Consider the following 22,683-nt stretch of genomic DNA (forward strand, 5'->3'; position numbering starts at 1 on the left):
AAAGTATATATTTTTCCATTAGCATCAAACTTACATTTTATTTATTTTTATGTTTTTATTTAAATTCCAGTTAGTTAACATACAGTGTAATATTTAGTTTCAGGTGTACAACACCATGATTCAACCCTTCCATACAAGACCTGGTGCTCTTGTAAACATGTATAAGGTAATACAGAAAATAATATAATAGTGAAACTATGGGCTATATAAATTCTTTTCAAAATTTTTATGTTTTATGGTGACCTGTTAATTTAAATATATCAAATGATGCATTCCTAATACATCTTCACACATAGTGAAAAACTTCTAATATTACTACTAAGATAAAGGTTTTTATAAATTATCACCAGTGTTGACTGTTAAATGGTTCAAAATACCTCATGCTTAGTCATAATTTTTTAACATATATGAGAACAAATCTATTTAAATAACTAAAAACCAAATTTTGGTAGAGATTAGCACAAGATATTACTTGTCAACTGCCTGCTAAATTAAACTGTTAGGCAGAGTTCATTTTTACATCAAAATACTTTCTTTCACCTGATATAGAAGAGGAACTATAAATGAAAAATATTCACTATTAGATTTTCATCACTTTATATTATCAGAGTCATAATACTTACCTAATTTGGTTTCTTGCTCCCAGGCTTGTTCAATAGTGTGAAGTTTTTCCTTGGTAATCTCCAGCTCTTTATTTATAGACTCCATTTGTTCTTTTAGGGATGAATTTTCACACTGAATAAAACAGAAACATCACTGAGAGACTACACTGTAATTCAGGCTAATATCATAGTGATATTGTCTTAACTTTATATAATATCTCCTACAATTCACAATCTGTTTTTTTTTTAAAAACAAAATTAGGAGAACATACACACATGTATGCATACACACATACATATAGAAAATAATATTTTAAGATAACCACCAAGATCTCGTGTACCCAGTCTGGGGCTTCTGAGCATAAGCTTCTGGCATGTGCATTTTTGGCCAAGCTGGAATGCTTCAAGTCTCATGACCTTCACAGTGAAGGTTGCTCACTTCCCTCTTTCACACAAATAGCTACTAAGCATCCCTAGCATGCCATCAGTGACAGGTCCTGCTTGTCATAGTGAAAAGAAATAAAATTCTGGCCTTCACAGGCCTCACCATTTGGTGCCTGTAGGTCTATGTATATAGCAGGAATTGGGGAGAGTGTGCAAGGCAGCAGACAGTGAACAGGTAAGCAAACAAAACAATCATTGAAAATGTAAATATTTAGAAAGAAACAGAATATGGACCCAGAGGAAATAAAAGGAGCCATCTCAAGATAGAATGGTTAAATATGGTATTATGTACTGAAGAGGTGGTATTTAAGCTGAAAGCTAAGGTTTTAGGAGGAGCCGGTCTTGACAAAAAAGCAGCCAGGGGAAGAGCTGAGGTACTGACAAACTCTGATGCAGGTCTGAGTTTGGGGTGTGAGAGGACTGGAGCACAGTCAGCAAACCTAAGAGTGAAGAGTAGCATGAGGCAAAACTGGGGAGATAATAGGGTAATAGGGGGCCATATGGGCCAGATAGGGGATGTCAAGATAAGGAACTGGAATTTAATTTAATATATAATAGGAAATCATTTAGAGATTTTAGGGAGGAAGTTTCTAAACAATCATCCTGAAGGCAATGTAGAGAATAAATAAAGGGGTACACGGGGAAATCAGAAATTAGGAAGATATTGTCCAGCCCCGATGAATAGGGTCCTAGCAATGAAGATGGAGAAAGGAGGACACATGAATGAATTACATTTGGGAAATAAAAACAACGGGGGAGAGGAATGACTAGAAAGCAACTCTAAGGTGTCTGCCTTCCCCGAGCAGGCAACAGTAGCACATATTTAAACAGGAAAGATTATGAAAGGAACAGACATCAGGAGTTCATCTTGGATATGCTCAATTTGAGATCCCCTTGAAATAGGAGTTGTAAAGTAAATCATTCCACTACACCATTGAGAAGTCAGGCTGGACTGACTCATAAATGTAGGAGCTGGCCCATCAATTTAATATGGCCATTTATTCTTTTTTTGAACAAACAGGACGCTTACGATATGCTGGGTATCCTAAGCCCTGGGCTTTATTGATAAACAAATTCTATCTTAGAATTTGTGTTTTAGAGGTTGTAGTTGGAAAAGAAGCCAATATATAACATAATGTCAGGTAGTATGTGTTATGAAGAATAATAAAAAGGGTAATGAGGTTTTCTTTAAAGAAGATATTATAATAAAAAGAAAAAAGCAAGGTAAGGGAATAAAACATGACTTTCTGGTAACATGCACAATTACAACCCAGTCTAGGTAGTATAAACACAAAATACAAAGGTAGTATAGATAGGTAGAAGATATTATAATAAAAAGAAAAAAGCAAGGTAAGGGAATAAAACATGACTTTCTGGTAACACGCACAATTACAACCCAGTCTAGGTAGTATAAACACAAAATACAAAGGTAGTATACAAATACAAAGGTAGTATAAATACACAGGAAAACAACAAAAGATGGATTAGAGTGTTCTAAACATCTTTTTTTCCCCTTTTTTTCTTTTACTTCCAGACTTTCAAGGAAAACTTTGGTCTGGTTCCAGATCCTATTCTCACCCCCCTGCCTTTGGCACCACATAATGTGCTTTTACACCCTCCTCTCCAATCTTCAGTCATTCTCTCCCTATTCACTCTAAATTTTCTTTTCCTCTCCCCTCAAACTTCATTGGTCTCCTTTATTAAAAAAAAAAAAAAGTTGATAAAAAAATCTTCCTCTCAATCCTGTCAACCCATATCTTTTTATCTTTTCTTCTGTCATCGAATTTCTAGGTTTTCTATTGTCTTATGACTCATTTGGTTTTTGCATTTCCCTTTCACCCATTCTCTTTGTATTCTGAAAGTTGATTTTCATCACCTTTACTATCAAGACCTTCACCCTTGAAGGCACAATAGGGACACCTGGGTCGCTAAGTGGTTGAGCATCTGCCTTTGGCTCCGGGCGTGATCCCTGGTTCAGGGATCCAGTCCAGTACTGGGCTCCCTACAGGGAGCCTACTACTCCCTCTGCCTATGTCTCTGTCTCTCTCTCTGTGTTTCTCATGAATAAATAAATAAAATCTTAAAAAAAAGAAAGAAAGAAAGAAAGAAAGAAAGAAAGAAAGAAAGAAAGAAAGAAAGAAAGGAAGACATCAATGATTTCCTAATCACCATATCTGGTGATCTTTGCACCACAGCTCTACCCATTAATCACTCTCTCAAGGTCAACATTTATTAGCTTCAACTGTGTACCACACAGGAGGCACTAAACACACAAAATGAATTAAGTAGAGTTCCTGATATTAAGAAGCTTCTATTCTAGTTGGGGACACAGACATATCAATACTGATAGTATGATGTGACATAAACAGCAGAACTAGATACAAGATAGAGAACTAATATACAGAGGGACTTGGTGCTATAAAGAAATTTCTGGAAAAAAAAAGATAATATCTGAACAGTTTTAAGCATGAATGGAAATTCACTGAGCACATAAGCTGAGAGAGTGGGAAGGACCTTCTAGACAAGGAAAATGCATGGTATGAAAGAACATAAAAATAAAAAACAAGGTACTCCAGAAAACTGGTAGTTCAGTTTCAAAAACATAAATTGTAAAAGTATTTAGAGCCTCACAGGAGATGACATGAGGTTTGTGGGGGCTAATCACAAAAGGAATTTGACTTTCATTCTTTAAGTGACTGGCAGCTGTTGATAGGTTTGAAGCAGGGCAGTACATGGTCAGCTTCATGTTTAGAATGATCATCGTGGTGGCAGTAAGAAGAAGCTAACACGGAAGATAGAGATATGAGTCATGGCTACCACAATATACATCATAAAGACATTGCCAACAGGGATAAATATATATTCAGAATTATAATTAAGATGTGGGAAGGAGAGGAAGGGATATGATACAAATGGAAATTTTAAAAATTTTATAGACAGATGAAAAATATTCTTTGGAAAAATAAATAAAAGTTTAAAACTACTTAAAGTTATCTATCTAACACATTTCTTACATAGGATTTTCAAATGCTTCAGAGGAAGAGGGCAAAGGACATTAAAGATAGGGAAAAAACACATTACCACATCTAAATATTCAATATTTTCTATAAAATTAACATAATCATCTCTTTAGCAAAAACAGTAAAAAGTAAACTGATCATGATTACTTATAGTTAGTATTAGTAAACAACTCAGAGAATTTTGTAGGAGTCATTCAAATTCTATTTAAAATAATGTTTGGGTGTTTTAATGATTGTGTCCCTATACACAAGTACAATTTATGAAGCCAACAAAATTAGACCTCATTCCACTCCTGGGAGAGGATCACAAAAGAGAGTAAGTCAAAAGACATAAGCCCCTATTTCTGGGGAGGAAGATGAATGAATCAGGAGTAGGAGTTTTGCCTACTGTTAAAGGTGTGGAAGTGAAGTGGCTAAAAGACAACTACAAAGGGCTCGGGGCCATATTCACATACTATTTGAATGACACTTATGATACCCATTTTTCTTATATGTACAATAAGAAAGGATGAGAATTTCCAGAGCTTATTCATGGTCCAGGAAGAGCAATTCTCAGCTACATCATCCCAAGGAACATAATAAACCAAGGACTATGAGAAAATAATTTGCACTAGATTCAAGAAGAAGAGAAAGGGATGGGTACTTAAATGACGCTTCCTCTTTTCGTTATAATTTCCCTATCTGGTTCACACCACTCTTGCCTTTTTAAGTGCCTGGAGAAGAGGCTTGGTTCAATAAAATTTACGCAAGTGGGCCAAAGGAGGATGATATAGGATGAAGTCATCTATAAGTCATTCTGCACCTACTGGTATCCCCCAAGAAGAACAGCTAATATTGCAAGGTTCAAGGATCACATACACTTACCTCTAAGTGTTCCAAGTTACTTGTTCTTTGAACCAGCATGTTATCTTTTTGCAAGATGTCCCTGTACTTCGCGGTCAACTCATTGTATTGTTTATTGGCCAATTCTAGTTCAGACAAAGAAACACTATTATCTATAACTTTTTGGAGAGCTGCAATCTTGAAAATGGCCATTTCCTATGTAAATAAGGATACATTGAGTTAAGTTGGTGTATTTTTTTCTGGTGAAGCACTAGCCACTTTAGAGAAGGATAAGATAATACAGTTAAAAGTAAAACAGATTTTAGAATCATTTTTTTTAAAAAGGATTTCTCATGTATTAAAAATATTACAATAATTATTATTTTTTTCATATAAGAAATCATTATTTAGAAATTTTAAATCATAATAAAATAAAGGGAATCTTTCAGAACTCTGACAGTAAAATAAAATTCAATTGATTTCAGGAAACCATAATACACAGTAGCAAGAAAATATATCACTGAGAATGTATCCCTGGATGGCTTTTCTAAATTTCATAAGATTGAAAACAATTTGCCTTTAGTTAGCTGAAAGGCAAAATTAGCATTATCACATTACAATTTAGCTATTTCTACTTATTAGAGTTACACAGACTAGCTTTGTAAGAGGGAAAACCTTTTGTTCCCATGAAGAAACAAGACTTAATTAGAAAAAATTTCTCTCAATCATAGCATATAATATAAAAATATAAATACTCTTTAATTTTTTTATTAACCTTTTTAACTATTTTTTTATTTTTATTTATTTATGATAGTTACACAGAGAGAAAGAGAGAGAGAGAAACAGAGAGAGAGAGAGAGAGAGAGAGAGAGAGAGGCAGAGACATAGGCAGAGGGAGAAGCAGGCTCCATGCACCGGGAGCCCAACGTGGGATTCAATCCTGGGTCTCCAGGATCGCGCCCTGGGCCAAAGGCAGGCGCTAAACCGCTGTGCCACCCAGGGATCCCTAAATACTCTTTAATTTTATATATATATATATAAATGAATATTTATATATGTTTATAAAATGTAATATAAAATGAATGTATGTTTATAAAAATGTAATATAAAATAAAATATAAAATAAATACATGAAAGACTGTTACTTGCTTTATGTTCTACTCATTAGCTATACAACTAAACTATAAAAAGTCACTACTCAAAGATATCGTATTAACAATAAGAAGAAATATCTGAACTTTTATTTCTCTCTAAAGTAAGTTGATGAAATAGGAATAACCAAATTTATAAAGTGAGGAAAAATTTAGTTAGAATTTCTTCTGAAGTAAAGTAATGAGGGAAAAATATTTGTAATAGTGCTTCACATCTCATTTTGGCAGTTTCTCTTTTCCATCTAAATAAGTACACATTATTCTACCTTCCCCTTGGAATTTGGTTTTACACTTTCTTTGATGAGGAGGGGTTTCCTATTTCCCATCCCCTAAAAAACCAATTTTCAGATTTCCATTTGTCACCGCACCCCCCTCCCCAAATCCAGGTTGAACAATCAGGTTGAGGAGAACATTCTAGTACTTTTTTTCCCTTCTGTCTCACACACTAGCTACATGTGCAATCCTCCAAGAAAAACATAAAAATCAAAACAAGAACATTTCTTAAGACTCAAAACTTCCTTATTACATGTCCAAATAAAAATAGCTTTCATTATTGAAAACTATTCATAGTTCCTTTTTGCATCAGGATTCAGCTTTAACATCACATTGAAAATAAGTTTGTTAGCATGACAATTTCACCTACTACTATCTTTAAAAGTGAATGGTAAGGAACTCAACTTCATTTTAATTCTACTTTGAATTCTTTTGTGTTTATATGATCCAATGTAAATTTGGACATGTAAACCAAACATGTACATGCTTAAAATAAGCTATATAAGACATGATGTAAAGCAAGGTGTAGAAGAATACACACAGCATGCAACTTCTTGTGTCAATATCTTCAAAAACAATCATTAAAAGGGTAATCAGTTACCTATAGCAGGTAGGGCAGAATGGAGTCAAAGGCACAGGGACAGAAATAAGACTTTTTGGACTATATGTTTGAAACATGCAAATGTTTTATATATTCAAATCATTTAAAAAAAAGAAAAAAAAAGTAACCTCTGAGTTTGAAGATAAACACAAAACAAATGAGCCTAACTATCAAATTTGTAGCATAACAACACAAAGAAAATTATTTCAAGTTACTGTAGAATATATTACCTTGACTATATATGCTATTGGAAGATATTCTAAAGAAAATAGGAACTATAAAGAAATGTAAAACTAAATCTCATAGCATTCCTGTTGTTAATATCAACAATGCAAGATTATCTTCAAATTAATGTGTGAAAATTAAAGGATAGAGCAATAATTTTAATGTTAATAACAGACTTCCATATAAGAAAAAAAGAAATATGAGTCCAAAATCAAAGGTTAGTAAAAACTCCATACCATTTCCTTACCCCATTATATTAAATCTGAATTAGAGATAACAATATGAACTCATGGTTTAAATATATACATATTTTCCTAATTTGTCCACTGAAAGGGACCAGTAGCAATGAAACTTCAAGAGCCATAATATCTAGTGACCAGCTTTTGGTATCTAAATGTCTTTCCCCGGCAGCCCCAGTGGCTCAGCGGTTTAGCGCCGCCTTCAGCCCAGGGCGTGATCCTGGAGACCTGGGATCAAGTCCCACATCAGGCTCTCTGCGGGAGCCTGCTTCTCCCTCTGCCTGTGTCTCTGCTTCCTCTCTCTTTGTCTCTCATGAATAAATAAATAAAATCTTAAAAAAAAATTAAAAAAAAATAAATGTCTTTCCCACTAAAAAGAACCAGGGTTCTTTAGCATAATGATTTATTCCAAATCTGGATAAAAGTATAAAAGGTAAATTTTGAATATCCTGTTGTGCCAGAAAACAAACCAACATCTGAAGCTTTGTTCAAAGACTACTCAATTCTTGTCAAGAAGAAATAAGAGCCAACTTTAGACAGCTCCCCCTGGCCAAAATTATTATTAACAAATAATGACTAAATCTGGTAGTGTGTAATGATACTGAAAGACGAGAAAGCTGGAGAGGTCAAGCAAATAGGTAGAAACAGAGTATACAAGCTCTGATTTCGGAGGATTAGTTATTAAAAAAAAAAAAGAATGAAGCTTTTATCTTGTCTTTCTTGTAGGAGCTATACTTCAAGATAACCAAACAGGCTGGGCTAATGAGAAAAAGCTCTTTATTTACAAAAGACTATTGGCCAATAAATGTAGAAAGCATAATATAGCTAGAAAATAATTTTTGCAACTCCTAATCAAGTATCTGAGTCAAGTAACAACAATCATCAGTGAACACTAAAGCCACTAGGAGGACTGCCAAAGAACTGGTTATTTGCATATCAAAGTATCACCAGTTAACTAAATACTTAAGACAATAATCACTCATGAAACAATAATCACTCATACAATCTCTTGAAGTGATACAATATAAAATATTACTTATAAAGTACAAAGCATTCTTATCAACAATGTTTAACCTAACATATCCAAGGCTTCAAAGCTTTTGTAAATCAATAAATAGGGGAATAAGCAAAATTAGAAAAGAAAATAATTAGGTAAATGTTCAACATTTTTCAAAGTAAAGAGAGGAGATTCTATGAACATTAAAGATTTATGACCTGTAACATCCGAATACAATGCAGGATCCTTGACTGGATCTTGGTACAACTGAGGAAATGTAAATATGGTCTGGACATTAGATAATGTAAGACAATTATTGTCAATTTTGTTAGATGTGATAAAGTTCTTGTGTTATGAAACAACAGAAGTCTGTTTTTTAGAGACACACAGCAAACTATTTAGAGAAGAAATGTCTGCAATTTATTACTACAAGGAACAGATGAGGCAATTATGGCAGAATGTTAATGTTAACTGTTAATCTAGGTGATGGCTATTCATTATACAATCCTCTCTTCCTCATAATTGAAAGTTTTTATAGCAAAAAAAAAATCAGATATACCTTAAATCGTTGCAAACGTCCAATTTTTTCACCAACTTCAGCTTCCATTGCTATCAATTCATTCTTCTGTTTCCCATTTTCTTTCCTAAGCTGTCGCTCCATTTCTACTAAAGTAGTGTACTGTCTTATGAGTGACTTTTCATTCACTTGCAAGACTGTTATTTTTCTACTATTTTCTGACAGTGTTTTCTTCATTTCATCTGAATCCATCTGAAGAGCACTGAGCAAATTCTACACAAAGACATATTAAATTACTTGTTGAATGTAGCTATCTTACTTTGTACAATACTGTATATTGATTTTTAAAAGAGTTTTGCTTACATTATATTCTTTTACTTTTATAGCATCTTGTTGGATTTGATCCTCTAGTTTTTTCTTTTCTTCTTTCACTGTTTCAGATTCTGTTTTCCAGGTCTCCTTTTCACTTAAAAAACAAATAAAAATGACAATATAATAAACCTAATAAAACATTTAACTACAGGAAAAGATAACTTTAAATTATGGAAATTTAAAATGTTCATAAAACAAGAGGCATCATAGCCTTGGGTATCTAATAACAGATTAAGTCAAAATTCCACTCAACAAGGATTTAGCCTGGAAGTTCTATTTTTACTAAGTAAATGCAGTTTAAAGAAATTATTTCATCAAGTTACTTTCATTATTCCATGAGTCACAACTCTACAACTGTTACAATATAACAACCAAAGCTGAACTTACAACATTTTATTAAAAATAGAAAATAGGAAAATAATCAACACTCCAAAGTAATTCTGGAAATCAGTTCTCAATATACAGACCCTACCCTTTAACTTGAGGGTTAACCAGTTGTAAAATATTTAGAATACAAACAAGAGTAGAAATCATTTGACTTAAAAGAAGATGTGTAAGACACTGTTGCCTACCCAAAAGACATTCCACAGTCATCTGCAATCTGGTTGGCATATAAAATTACAGTGGCATCACTCTCTTTGCCACTGAATGGTTGAGACTTGGACATATGACTTGGAGAGCTCATTAGCCCAATTCTGATTAATGTGATCTGAGTCAAAGTCTGCTCTGCTAGACGGTTCTGGAAAAATTTTTTTTATCTAAAACTAAAAAGTTGTGTGGGGGGAAAAAAAAGGTTCTTCTACAGTGGCCATGGTTCCCTCTTCCTTGAACTCCCGCATCTATTTTATAAACCATAATAAGGGGGACGCCTGGGTGGCTCAGTGGTTGAACGTCTGCCTTCCACTCAGGGCGTGATCCTGGAGTTCCAGGATTGAGTCCTGCATCAGGCTCCCCGCAGGGAGCCTGCTTCTCCATCTACCTATGTCTTTGCCTCTCTGTGTCTCATGAATAAATAAATAAAATATTCTTTAAAAATTAAAAAAAAATAACCATAATAGGAGATAATGAAAACTCTTAAACACGGCCTACTCTATAATTAGCTTCGGGTTTCTTGTTAGATCATGTAATAATTATCCTTTGCGTTTAAATAACCTTTGATTAGGTATTCTAATGACTGTTAAGAAAATTATTCCATTAATATAGAGGAAATAGCAGAGATAAGGAGAAACGTTACCAATGAAAATATATCAATAACATGACAGTGACATGAGGAATGATGCTAACAGCTGAAACACATTTACAAAATGTTCACATGCTGGGACACTTACAAAATGTTCATATCTGAACATTTCATATAACAATTCATTTAAACTTTGTAACAATCCTATGAAAAAGGCATTATATCTCAGAAATTTATACATAAGGAAACTAAGACATAAAATAGAAGGGAAGAGGCATGAGGAAACAAATAAGTATTTTCTTACATTACTAGTATCATGAATAAGAATATGCTGCAATTACATTATAAGTTTTGCTCTTATACCTTAGATATTCCTTATATAATAAGCTTTGTTGATGACGAATTACTGCAAATTTTCTGTTATAGTCTTCAAGAGACTCTTCTAAATTCTTTAATTTTTTTTCTTTATATTCTAGTTCCTAAAAATTAGTACAGAAATAAGAATGAAAAAATTATCAAAATATATTTTAAATTGGAGAGTATACATTTATACTCTGACAAGATAACACAAAAATAAGAGAGAATACAGTTCCCAAATCCTAGCAGCACAGATCATTTCTAGATCCTGAATATTTTAGTTTGAGGCATATGTATAAAGAGAAGTACTATAGATTTGTTAAAATTATTTTTATATTTGATAGTTTCAGTAACCATATAAATTCTCAGGTACAGTGGTTACAAACTTCTCCAGTCACTCAGCTTCACACATCCTTTTGTGAACGTATCTGTTCATGTCTCCATTCAAATAACTCTTTCCAATTATTTTATTTTATAGATGAAGAAACAGAGACTGAGAAAGAGTAACTCAACATTTAAAAGCTCATTAAAACTATACTTGGTAACCATTCCTAAGCACATATGGCATGCTTGATGCCAGGTACTGTACACACATGCAGATCCAACACTTAAAGTCAGGTTTTGTGTGGCTCCAGAGGCCCTGGCTACTTCTATCATTCTTAGGACTGGGGGTCCGAGGACCCGTTTTGCCACTATGAACAGGTATTCAGATTCCCAATTGGTGCTCTCTAATCTACGACAATGCCTCTCATATGTTGTTGTTGTTGGTTTTTTTTAAGATTTATTGATTCATGAGAGACAGAGAGAGGCAGACATAGGCAGAGGGAGAAGCAGACTCCCCACAGGGAGTCCGATGTAGGACTCGATCTCAGACCCTGGGATCATGCCCTGAGCTGAAGGCAGACATTCAACCACGGAGCCACCCAGGCATCCCATCCTCTCATATGTTTTTATATAAAGATGAAAAAAAAACATTAATCTTATTTGAAGCAATATGATGTCACATTACCATTACTTGTTGACAGTGTTCTTACACTGAAGAAGAACGAGAGATCATAAAGAGTGCTGAAGTTATAAATTTAAAAGTTATAGAAGTTAGAAGTTTAAAAGTTGCAAATTTAAATTCATGCTATAACATGAATTATAAAGTAATGTTTAAACAAGTGTAAGGTTGTTCCTCACTGACATACAACAAATTCCAATATTCAAAAAAGATTAAATAATTTTCAAATACAAAAACAAGTATTTGATAATCATAACTCAAGTATGTTCACAAATGGATCATCTAGGAGACAGAAACAGTAGTGCTTATAATAAAAAATATGTTTTCATTGATTCCAAACACATTTCTGTAATTATATTTCAAATGGATGTTATGGATATTCACACTTCAAATGAAATAATGCAAAGCATCTCTCATTAGGGCATTCATAATGACCACAATATACACGGCAAAACTGACAAACACAGGCAAGCACTACCCTTTCTAATTCACTAATGTATTAACTAACACCTTGTAAGTTTAAAGGGAAAGAAGACATTACAGACAACTTAATTCAAAAACTTTTTTCTTGGGGGCTCCTGGGTGGCTCAGTTGGTTAAGTGTCTGTCTTGGGCTTAGGTCATGACCTCCAGGGTCCTGAGATCCAAGCCTGAGTCCCAGCTACTTACTCAGTGGGGAGTCTGCTTCTCTCACTCTCCCTTTGCCCCTGCCCTGCTAGTTCTCTCTTTCAAATAAATAAATAAAATCTTAAAAAAGAAAAATGTTCAAAAAATAAATAAAAACTTTTTCTTGTAGTTAAAAAAGGAACAATTTTAATCATTTCACTAAAAAGTTGTATCAGACTTTATTCACTTGAATTGCTTTTCTAACCAGCACTAAATAAAAGTGCTCCCCTTATTTCTACATTACCACCTTAGCTGCATGTCATTCTACTTGTCAATCATATATTTCAGATGACACATATGTGCACAAGATATATCAGCATGTTTCTTACATGGATGAATAAATTGCTTTTATTCATAATATTCCATTTCATATCAAAATCTAGAAAAAATGCATTGCAATGATAATATTCTAAAGAATACTCAAAGGAATATATAAAGACTAAATTAAACATAGTATCAACTACTTTTGTTATTCACATGTTATTTACTACCTGTAAGATATGTATTAAATATTCATTTTGAGAATTAATAATATTGGCACTAGACGGTGCTATCCCATCAGGTAGGTCCACTCCTTTAAAAACAACATTTGATCCTTCTGACTGCCGTAAAAGAATAGTCTCTTTTTCAAGATGATCTATCTGGAAACAAACAGTTCAGAAATGAGAGTCATGTCTCTTACAACCAAAGACAAATTTAAAAGCAGGTTAACTTTTTCTTCCTATTGAATATTAAAAAAAAAATAAATGTATGAATGCCCTACTAGGCATTAATTAAACTATACTTCAAATTCTATTTAGAAATACCCAGGCATAGACCTAGAATTTTTGAATTCCTTTATGTTATAAAAGGTACTTATTTCCTACTTAATTATTTAAGAAAAATCCAAAAAGGAGTTTTCTTAATGTTGAATGAATCCAAGAGGCATTTCTCAGTCTTTTTAAAAAAATAAAAGTTTCATATTAAGCTTATGTTCATAATGCTTGGCATTTTCTATTATTTAATAAAATTCTCACCTTTAAATTTGCTTTTGCCAACTGCTGAGAATAATTTATAGCCTCCTTCCGAGATTCCCTGAGTTCCTGTCTTAATTCTTCATTCCTTCCAGTAAGTTGATCAACTTGGGCTTTCAAATGCAGATTGGCATCAAAAATTCCTTCTGCATTCTTTGATTCTATAGCCTAATATATTCAGATTATATTGAAAAAATGTGAAGCAAAATACTAAAATCACAGTAAAAAAAAAAAAAAAAGCTACCTTTAAGTAAAATTCACATTTAAGCATTTTACTCTTCCCAGGCATAACAACAAAATATGCCAAATCCATTTCTTATGAACCTAAATTTATAAAACTCTAACTTACATCAGTATTATCAAGCATAATAATTACCTTATTATAACATTTAACAAACATTTAGCTAATTTTGTAGACTGGTAGACTAGAAAAACAACTGGAAGAGAGTAAGAGGACAAGGGTTCAAATCTTAACCAATCTTTTACTAGCTCAGCAAGTGACAAGTTCTTTAAACCTAGTTTCTATATCTCTAAAGAGCAAATGTTACATCTGTCCACTTCACAAGGTTTTTATACAGTCAAAATGAAATAATTTTTATGCAATACTTAGAAACTATGCAGCATGAGCAAAGAATGAAATAGTTACTACATTTAATTGAATTTTTCATTGCTTCCTCTCCACGCAGTTGAAGCATATATGATAAAAAGGCAAAGTATGGTAACACAATATTATTCAGATTGCTGGATAAGCAAAAATAATGCTAAATACTAAAATATTATCAAAGAGGTTTCATTGGTCCTAATTCTCCAACAATGGCATATATAAACATACATACACCCTGGTACACATCTACATAGTACATACATATAAATATATTTGCATTTTAAAGAAACTATATATGATAAAACTGCTAACTGCAAAGTAAAGCTTCAGGAAAAAAAAAAAAAAGCAAAAACAAAGAAGGTTAAGATGAGTAAAATAAAGTGCAATCTCCTACTCAGGAGGGTGATCCAGGGTTTGAGACAGAAGTTTCATAAAAGTAAGCCCTGACCCCCTAGGAGACCAGAGCAGGCCACACGGAGTAATAAATTATGCTAATTCAAAGGGGATACCAGGAAGACAGAAGTACAAGGAGGTACTGTGACAGACAAGGTAATCTAGTTATCAGTCTTGCTGTTTAGAAATGGCATCTTGTTGCCTACATGGCCTTTTATTAAAATAAGATTAAATGGTGATTAGAGATACTGAAAAATAACCCATAGCAATAGAAAGTGAAATGAAGAACATAACCTAGAAATATTTGATCTAAAGTGTCACTGATTCTGCAAATTTCTTATAGCAGGCAATGTTGTTGAGTCATTCATGAGTTATAGACAGGGCAGATTCAATCAGAAAAAAGAATGACAACCCAAGATAGAAACTGATGAAATCTCTGGAAGCAAGGATACAGAAGAAGTTAGAATTCCCTGAGGTGTCCATTCTGTTTGTATTTGGTCACTAAGTAGAGTTTCCCTTGGAAAATAGTTTGATCTGAGACACAGTATCAAAAGTGGGTAGCATCAGAGATAAAAGATGTTCACAGAAAAAGCACAAAGAACCATCTTAGACATTCAAAATAGCAGAAGCAAAACAAAGTCACCAAGAGCAAAAGAAACATAAAAATGAGTTACATATAAAAAGAATTAAATGGTTCTCAAAAATTTTGTCAAATGATTTTCTTGCCTCAGAAATTTTTAACATACCAATATCACTCTCCCTTTCTGCTAACAATATGGTATTGCTTAAAAGTATTCAATTACTAATGCATCATAAAAAAAGCAATTAAATGAATAGTATTTTGTTGGGAAGCACAAATATATGTTAAATATGTTCAGATTATATAAACAATATATGTAGATATTAAGAATTTAAAATGTATATTTTATTTAAGTTCATATAATACTGTAAAACTCAATCTCTATATAATAAACATAGACTATTATTTGATGGTTAATATTTTTCCTTAGCAATGCTTACCCATTTAAATATTTAAAACATTCTTACTATATAAAAACATAAATAAATAAAATATTCTTACTACATCCTATTACACTTCTAGGTTTGTGGCATAACGTCCTACCAGACCTACCTTCCCAACTTAACAAGTGAATACAAAAAACAAATATTTGAAGGTTTTAGAAAATAAACAAAAGCAAGCAGATTTTGGAGCAGACTTAAAACCTGGAAGATGGAACCACTGAGGAGTGAATTTTGCATTTGAGGGGAGAGAGGTGGCGCAGGGAAGGGACAGGCTACAGTTGAAGTGACCTGTCATCTTTCTGGCCAAGAACACCAAAGATAGAGCCCAAAGTCTATCACTGGGAAAGTGAGATAGGAATTCTAGACAGAAAATAACCAGCCAAAGGGAACTCCAAATTCTGTTTAAAAACTCTGCCAAGCTGACCTTTAAAATGGAAGAATGGAGATGGTAGTGGAAAATATCAGTGATCTTAAAAATAGATAAATAGCAATTATACAATCAGGAGAAGAGATAAAAAATTAGGGGGAAAGAAAATGAACAAAGCCTCAAAAACCCCTGGAACAGTGTCAAAAGGTCTAACATGTCCCTGGAGTTCCAGAGACAATGGGGCAGAGAAAATAATTGAAGAAATAAAGTGGAAAACTTTCCAGTTGTGGTGAATGGCACAAGTAAACAGATTCAAGAAGCTCAGCAAACCCCAAATGGCATACATACACACACACACACAAATATATGGACTCACACACATACTTACACACACACACACACACACACACACACACACACACCAAGTTACATTATAGCAGAACTAGTGAAAATCAAAAGAGGAAGTTTTGAAAGCAGCCTGAGAAATTTACATGTAAGAAACAGGGGAACGATGATTCAAATGACTATAAACATCTCATCAAAAACGATGAACACCGGAGAACAGTTGAACAACACTTTAAAGTATGAAACAACAAAACAAAACCAGTATGAAAAAAACTTACATTAACTAGCCTTTCAAGACTCGGGATGATTAAAGATGTTTCTCCTCCTTTAACATCAGGATCTTTCTGCATTTCCTTAATAGCTTGCAATATTTCTTTCATACCTTCTTCCAGCTGCTTATTTTCTTCGGCTAATTCTTTTACTAAAATAACATATTTTTCTCATTCAATGAATACTTTCTTTACAATTTACACTATCTATACAAGTAACAAACATTTTATATACAAAAAAATTTGGAAAATGCCAATGCAAATAAATGTACAAAAAATTCAACTATAAATCCAATATGCAAATAGCTGAATTAAATGACAGACCTATTTAAATCATGTGCATATGTTTCATTGTTGAAAGAAATAAATCATAAACATACTTTGTCTTCACTTCATTAACAATCTTTTATATTTGTTTTTCTAACTTCACTTTCATTAGACAACAAGAAAGAAAAATTGACTTATTGCCACAAAAAATTCACATTAATAACTTTCTTTGATAATGAATATAGCAAGGCAAACCAAAGAGATGAATGAGAGAGACATCTATATATTATAGAGGTGATTAAAGTTAAAACAGACCAGAAAACAAAGAATGTATTAAAGTCCTTTTAGATCCATGATTTTCAATATAGGATAAATAAAAACAGAAAAATAAGAAATAATAGTAACTTACATTTATTCTGAAATTTGGTTATTGTTGTTCTACCTCTTTCTAAATCTCTTTCCTTTTCAGTTAGTTCTCTTGAAAGAAATTCACTCTGTACAGAATACAAAGAATAAAACTGATTTTTTAAACAAAATATCACAATAGTTTGTACAAGTTTAAAAAATTTGACCAACTGAGGGACAACACACCAGAAACAAGTTATAGAAATACAACAGTAATAATAACACAACCCTAAAGGTAAAACAGATGGTAGTCTTCCTCCCACTTTCTCCCTTCCCCCACCCCCATAGCAAAAGGCAAAGAAATACAATGAAAGTTTTGTCTTTAGTGCCACAATGAAAGTTTTTGTCTTTTAATAGTCTGCCTTTATACTACCTGTTCTGCCTGGCTTCTATGAAGTTCAAGCTCTATTTCTGCATTTCTATTCTGTGCTTCCTTGACCAATAAATCCTGTGCTATTACTTCATTCTAAAGAAATAAGTAATAAATTAGCCAAGTCAATGATTTCATATCAAACTTACTGCATTTTTAGATCTTTAAAAAAATAGAATGCGTATAAATTGGTGTTACGTGCAAGCATGAAAAAATTCTTAGTATAATTATTACTTAAGAACTTTGTTAGAGAAGTCACAAAAAACAAAGAGTTAATAAAAAAGTAATCATAGTAATGTAATTTGGAGGAAAGCTCACCTGAGATCTAAGAAATACTAGTTCTCTCCGTAGCTGTTCTATAAGATTTTCAAGAGGACCTATCGGAGATGATTTTGATTGTGCAGTAATAGGGACATGGTCAGGATCATTAACTTCAAGTTTACTTTTCAAAATCTCTGTCTGTAAAGGTACTTCACTCTTTCTTATATCTTCTTTCAAATTGATATCAGCATAGTTTATCTGGGCATGAACCTGTTCATCTTCTGATGTTGCTATCTGTGATTTTTCCATGTTAGCTCTGTTACCATGAAATTCTTCACAAAATATTGCAGACTTTTGCCTAAGTGATAATTTCTGCATTAAGTCTGAAGCTGTTGATAAGGCTTGTAAAGATGAACTACTTTTTTGTGTGAAACTAGTCTTCTCAAGTGTCTGACAGCTTCTTGACACTTGCTTCATAGAATGGTCAGAAACAGAGTATAAGTAGTCATCTATTTCTTCATGGCTCTCCCTACTAAAGGTATTGACTAATGATTCTAGATTTCTTAAAGATTGTAGACATGGTGCTTTAAAAATCTCCTTTATTGTAATAGTTTCTGGAGGTGAATTATTATCTTTTACTTGTATAGATGAAGACTGTTGAGTTAAAGAGACAAAAGGATCCACTTCACTTTCTACACTATGTTGAATTTCAGATACCATTCCTGATAATGATCCTATGGTGACATTCTCTTCTGGCTCATTCTGATATAACTGTGGAAAACTGAACGATGGTCTCCTAAGCGGCAGCTCTATTTTATCTGAACTCCTAATCTGTATTCAGAGTAAATAACGTCTCATTAATCAATCTTTGGATCAACAGGTTATTTAAATTTAAAAAAAAGTTTTCTTTTATTTAACAACTATAAAAAGAAGCAATGCTCAAAATGAAGTAAAGGGGGAAGAAATGAAAGCACTAATAATAGCAATTTTCTTTTATTCTATAACAATACCTTATTGTTTACCTTTGATTGTGCTTCATTCATATTTTTGAGGCTTGTAAAATCGAATTTCCTTTCTCCTATTTTATCTTCTTGAGAAAAGTTTTCAGTTAGGTTCAAGTCCTCCATGGTTAATCCTACATATACAAGTATTAACAAATTAGAAACATAAAAAGAACTTTCTTTTACTCTAATTCTTAAAAAGGAAAATCAAGTTTTAACTGAAACAAAAGGTAGAGGATTTCCAAAATCCTTGATCCACATGTAGCCTATACAATCTTCTGACTGAGCTCACTTTTAATATTAATATGAGAAACTAATATGACTTTTGTCTTCTCCTCTATCATTCTTTACCCATTCTATATAAAAGTATTAATAACTACTGAAATAGTTTAGAGAAATATAAAATAAATAAGAATCATGAATGAGTAAACTGGCTAATAAACTAATAAATTACGAAATTTTGCCCTCCTAGAAATCTTTTGATATATTATAGAAACTGATGATTTAAAAAAAAAAAACAAAAACAAAAAACAAACAAAAAAATCCTCTATTATTCAGATACTTGTAGACTTGGGTGAAGTTAGAAAATAATTCCTTCTCTACAGTCTTCTTAGAAAAATGTACTGCAATTACTATTATAAAACTTTACCAACTGTTCTCTTGATATCAAATAAGATAAACAAAAAATTTTTATTCAATAAAATATTACTTTCACTTAAGAATAATGTACAAAGAAAGTTTTCAAAGCACAGCGCTTAAGGAAAGGAAAAATATTAATAACAGAAATTACTAAGTTTTATCCTTATTGATCAAAATATCTTGGGATTGTGTGGAAATTAATAAACTATACTGTAAAGTTTTCAAAAGCCGATGATTCTGAAATTTTGTTCAATTATTTTATTGTGTTTTTTCTGTTTTTACCTGTTTTAGACTTAGGACAGACACCAATGATACTTAAATACCCTTCATCAGGTCATTATTTCATTTATTAAACTTGGCAGCAGAACCACGCTGATATATATAATATACAGAAAATTTCAGCTCCAGATAATTCATTTTCCAATGACTCTTTTAAAGATTTGGAATAAATGCATATACCTGAAGTTGCAGCTCTTTTTCCTCTTTCTTGAGCCATTTGGCGAATTTTTTTTTTCAGATCAAGTCGTTCTTCCTCTAGACTTTCAATCTATAAAATACAAATTATTAGTCTTTCTTTTTAGTTCAACCAGAAAATTAATTACTTAACTATCACACTTGCCTCTTTCAAAAGAATCTGGTTTTCAGCTCTGTACTGCTGCTGTTTTAAGCTTTTGCTATTTCTAAATTCAGTTAAATCAATCATTGTCTTCGGTTCAAGACCTAAAATATTAAGGGATATAATTAAAACCTTATCAACATTCAAATGAACTACAAAAATTTCATATAGCAATTGGTTATCATCAAGCAAATGGCTGAATTTATTTAGTCAGTATCACTGAAGAACAGGGCACTTTTCATGCAAGAATTTCCACATATTTGAACTATAACCTTATAAGTCAACATTTTATCACATTAATGGAAATCCTGACAAAATATATCAGGATCTGTCTTTTTCTCCATTTCAGATCATTGTCAAAATATGAGAATGTATTAATCAACACAGAAGCTGTGGAATAAAACAGACTTGCAGTCAATTTCCACTTGCAATTATTAACTAAGTGTCAGAATAAGACTTCATTTATTTTTCTTGGCTTGTTGTCAGGAGTGTAAGAAAATTAACCCACATAATGTACCTAGTCCAATACCTGGCACGTAGTCATAATTAATATCAATATCAATTATATTACTACACTAGTCTAATGCCCACTGTCTGCTAACTTCCTATTATGAAGTAGATATGAAGATTGTCTCAAGAAAGTATAAAACAAGATTTGCAGACTTTAAAATACAGAAAATCTTGTGTTTGTGATAGCTATTTAATTGGCTTAGTCATCTTTAGCAACTTCCAGTTTGAAGTCATCTGTGATCTGGTAGGTCAAGTTGATTAGAAGGCTAACTTGGGGTACTGGCTGATCTGGGTCCTATCTAGTACATTTTCATAAATAAATCATCTTTATAAAATATGTATTTTTTTCTTCCTCTAGAGAACAATTTTCACAGATGATCATTTTAACTCTAAGAAAGCATTAACTAGTATTTATCAAGTATAATGAAATCAATATTTAGATTTTTCTTTTCACTTCAAAGTAGCAATTTATAGTCATAATTTTACATTCAAATGAGTAATACTCATTAAATGAACTATTTATTGAAACTATTACATAAACTCACAAGGTATATACAGTAATTACTTCTTAGAATCAACAGTAATCTTAAAATACTCAAAGTTAAATTTAAGCAGCATAAATTAACCAGCACTTATAAATGTCTTCATGAATTCATCTGAACAAAAGCACTTTGCAAACTATCATGGGTCATATAGACCCTACCTTTGTTGAGAAAAAGAAAGGGGAGTTAACTTCTAATATATAGTATTAGTTCAGTAGACTTTTAGCTTTTAAATAAGGAATTATTACTTGAAGAGCTGCCAGACTGAATAAGCAGTGCTCTAAGCTGGCCCAGTCACCATCCCAACCCCATTAAATCCCTCATCCCACATCAATCACACTGGTTTAGAAGGGTTTATTTGGGGGGGGAAGAGGGGGAAGCACTCAACTATTTAAAAATAAACAAACCATGGCTTGACAGCTAAGACTGATAAAACTATGGATCTTAAAAAATGACTTACCCACACGCTCCCTCAGTGCTTCATTTTCATCAAGGAAATCATTGATCTTCAACTCAAGTTTATTGATTTCCTTCGTCAATATTTCAATCTCTCGATCTCTTATTTTAATTTGGTTTTTACAATTCTTTATTTCAATAACAGCATCTTCTAAACCATATACTCCCTGAAAAATATCCAATCTAATTTATGTATAATGTGGTTGATTTGAAAAAATTATGAAATTCATGATTTTCTTACTAAGTCTGAGGGAAAGTATAGTTATATGTAAGATTTATGTCATTAAACTGTGCTTTTAAAAAACAAATCCAGTAATAACAATGGAAAATGGAACAGCTGAAACTTTCTAGTATAGCGTTCTACCGACAAAGTGACTCAGAGAATGACATATAAAATACCTAACAAGGGGAGACTAGGTGGGTCAGTGGGTTAAGCATTCAGCTCATTACTGATCTGAGGACTGTGAGATCGAGCCTGCAGCCAGTTCTATGCTGGGCACTGGGCATGGAGCCTGCTTAAGATTCTCTTTCTCCCTCTCCCTTCCATCATCCTACTCAGGCTCTCCCTCTCTTGAAAAATAAATAAATAAAATAAAGGTAGTGAATATTGACTATTATAAGACCATGCTAGATGATTCAGGGGGTATGAAGACAAATCAGATGTTCATACTGTCTCTAGGGAGCTCCTTATCCATCCCTCTCAAAAAAACAAAAAACATTTAACAAAATATAGGAAAGGAATAATAAGAATGAATCAGTGACACCATTAGTAAGCCATTAGTGGCTTGACTTGGTGGCAATCACATTTAAAAATACAAAAAGTACAAAGTAAGTACTGTGTGTTGGCACAGTAGGCAGCAAAAGTGTCCCTGAAATAACTTTTAGCAAATAAATGAGTGGTGTCACATGCGTATGGTAGCACAATGACACAGATTACAAAGAAATTAAACTTGCTGTCTCACCAAAGCTGATTATCTGAGCAAAATGTTTTGATCAAATGGTTAGAAAACAATTCTGCTGAAAAATAAATGCTGCTCAAAAGTCTGAATAGTGTAGTATAAACCAACTAAGATAACCTTTATCATAAAATACTTCTGGAATGTCTTTGAAAGTACAAAGTAAATAGCACAGAAC

At 32.6% G+C, this 22,683-nt stretch overlaps 2 protein-coding genes across 4 annotated transcripts in view; one reads left to right on the forward strand and one right to left on the reverse strand.

The window, feature by feature from the left end:
- The window catches only part of RLIG1 (RNA 5'-phosphate and 3'-OH ligase 1), a 97,027-nt gene that overhangs the window by 56,316 nt on the left and 18,028 nt on the right, over positions 1-22,683 (forward strand). The window lies entirely within an intron of this gene.
- CEP290 (centrosomal protein 290) overlaps positions 1-22,683 on the reverse strand; it is an 86,173-nt gene that overhangs the window by 44,704 nt on the left and 18,786 nt on the right. Inside the window, exons 15-27 of one of the 2 annotated variants that reach the window (XM_072724548.1) lie at positions 21,554-21,716; positions 20,045-20,145; positions 19,885-19,972; positions 18,808-18,920; positions 17,159-17,243; positions 16,492-16,634; positions 13,485-13,649; positions 12,960-13,109; positions 10,807-10,922; positions 9,255-9,357; positions 8,934-9,164; positions 4,931-5,104; positions 624-735 (exon numbers count right to left, since the gene is read on the reverse strand). In XM_072724548.1, coding sequence (XP_072580649.1) covers positions 624-735; positions 4,931-5,104; positions 8,934-9,164; positions 9,255-9,357; positions 10,807-10,922; positions 12,960-13,109; positions 13,485-13,649; positions 16,492-16,634; positions 17,159-17,243; positions 18,808-18,920; positions 19,885-19,972; positions 20,045-20,145; positions 21,554-21,716 — 1,744 coding nt within the window. Of the gene's footprint in view, positions 1-623; positions 736-4,930; positions 5,105-8,933; positions 9,165-9,254; positions 9,358-10,806; positions 10,923-12,959; positions 13,110-13,484; positions 13,650-16,491; positions 16,635-17,158; positions 17,244-18,795; positions 18,921-19,884; positions 19,973-20,044; positions 20,146-21,553; positions 21,717-22,683 lie in introns of both variants that reach the window. The other variant, XM_072724547.1, reaches the window with a different exon arrangement.

This window comes from Vulpes vulpes, chromosome 10 (assembly GCF_048418805.1).
Source record: "Vulpes vulpes isolate BD-2025 chromosome 10, VulVul3, whole genome shotgun sequence".
Classification (NCBI taxonomy): Eukaryota; Metazoa; Chordata; class Mammalia; order Carnivora; family Canidae; genus Vulpes; species Vulpes vulpes.